Source organism: Dendroctonus ponderosae, unplaced genomic scaffold (assembly GCF_020466585.1).
Source record: "Dendroctonus ponderosae isolate FM_Combo_2020 unplaced genomic scaffold, Dpon_F_20191213v2 Dpon_F_20191213_9, whole genome shotgun sequence".
Taxonomy (NCBI): domain Eukaryota; kingdom Metazoa; phylum Arthropoda; class Insecta; order Coleoptera; family Curculionidae; genus Dendroctonus; species Dendroctonus ponderosae.
The window spans coordinates 7,899,086-7,899,862 of NW_026019116.1; the positions used below are offsets into that span (position 1 = coordinate 7,899,086).

The window sequence follows — 777 nt, forward strand, 5'->3', positions numbered from 1 at the left end:
TATATTTTGAGCACCTGTTTTCCTACCTCTCTAGACTTTCAGAAATGTTGAAAAACCAAATAGTGTTTGCAAGATTGTGGGCTTTTGTCTTGGACATGTAGATACCTACCTTGGACAGCCTGGAGCGGCTACGACGAAAATTAAAATAGTGTGTACCACTAAGATCGCGGAGCTGATGATCCAGGCTTTCCAAACTTTCAAAATATCATCAAAGTGTTTCTAAAATAAGTGCGGTGCATTTTTGAAAACTGCGTAGTTTCAACTAGGAAAATGAGTTACCATAATATAGTGTTGGCTCCTTGAACTCAAGTCTCTGTGCATTGTGAATACACATATTGTAGTCACAATGAAATAACATAGTCCGAATCGTTGCAACACTCCGAAGATTCGAATGTAATAGAGATTGCATCCGGAGTTTAGAAAAATGCCCAGTAAAAACAGTTTAATGGATCTCTGAAATTCCCTAAGCATAATCCTACAGTTGCAGTGCGTAGAATCTTTGGGTACCTTGGATACGTTCCACATTATGTCCTTATTTGGTACGCCTTTCTTGAAGCTGGACGCCAGGGAAATTGGGATGCAGGCTCCCATGATCCACATGAACCATGGAAAAACCAAGTCAGCTACATGCAATCCATTCCAGGTTGCATGTTGGATAACATCGTATCCTCCATTGCCAAAGTTTGCAAATATCATAATGACTATACTAATTCTGAAATATCGAAGAAAAATCCTTTTTACTAGATCCTGTAGGTGCGTCCAGATCAGACGAGCTGA

At 39.8% G+C, this 777-nt stretch overlaps 1 protein-coding gene across 1 annotated transcript in view; it reads right to left on the reverse strand.

Moving 5' to 3' along the window:
* The window catches only part of LOC109539358 (heparan-alpha-glucosaminide N-acetyltransferase), a 3,320-nt gene that overhangs the window by 1,685 nt on the left and 858 nt on the right, over positions 1-777 (reverse strand). Inside the window, exons 3-5 of the mRNA XM_048669887.1 lie at positions 508-773; positions 280-453; positions 108-219 (exon numbers count right to left, since the gene is read on the reverse strand). Coding sequence (XP_048525844.1) covers positions 108-219; positions 280-453; positions 508-773 — 552 coding nt within the window. The remainder of the gene's footprint in view (positions 1-107; positions 220-279; positions 454-507; positions 774-777) is intronic.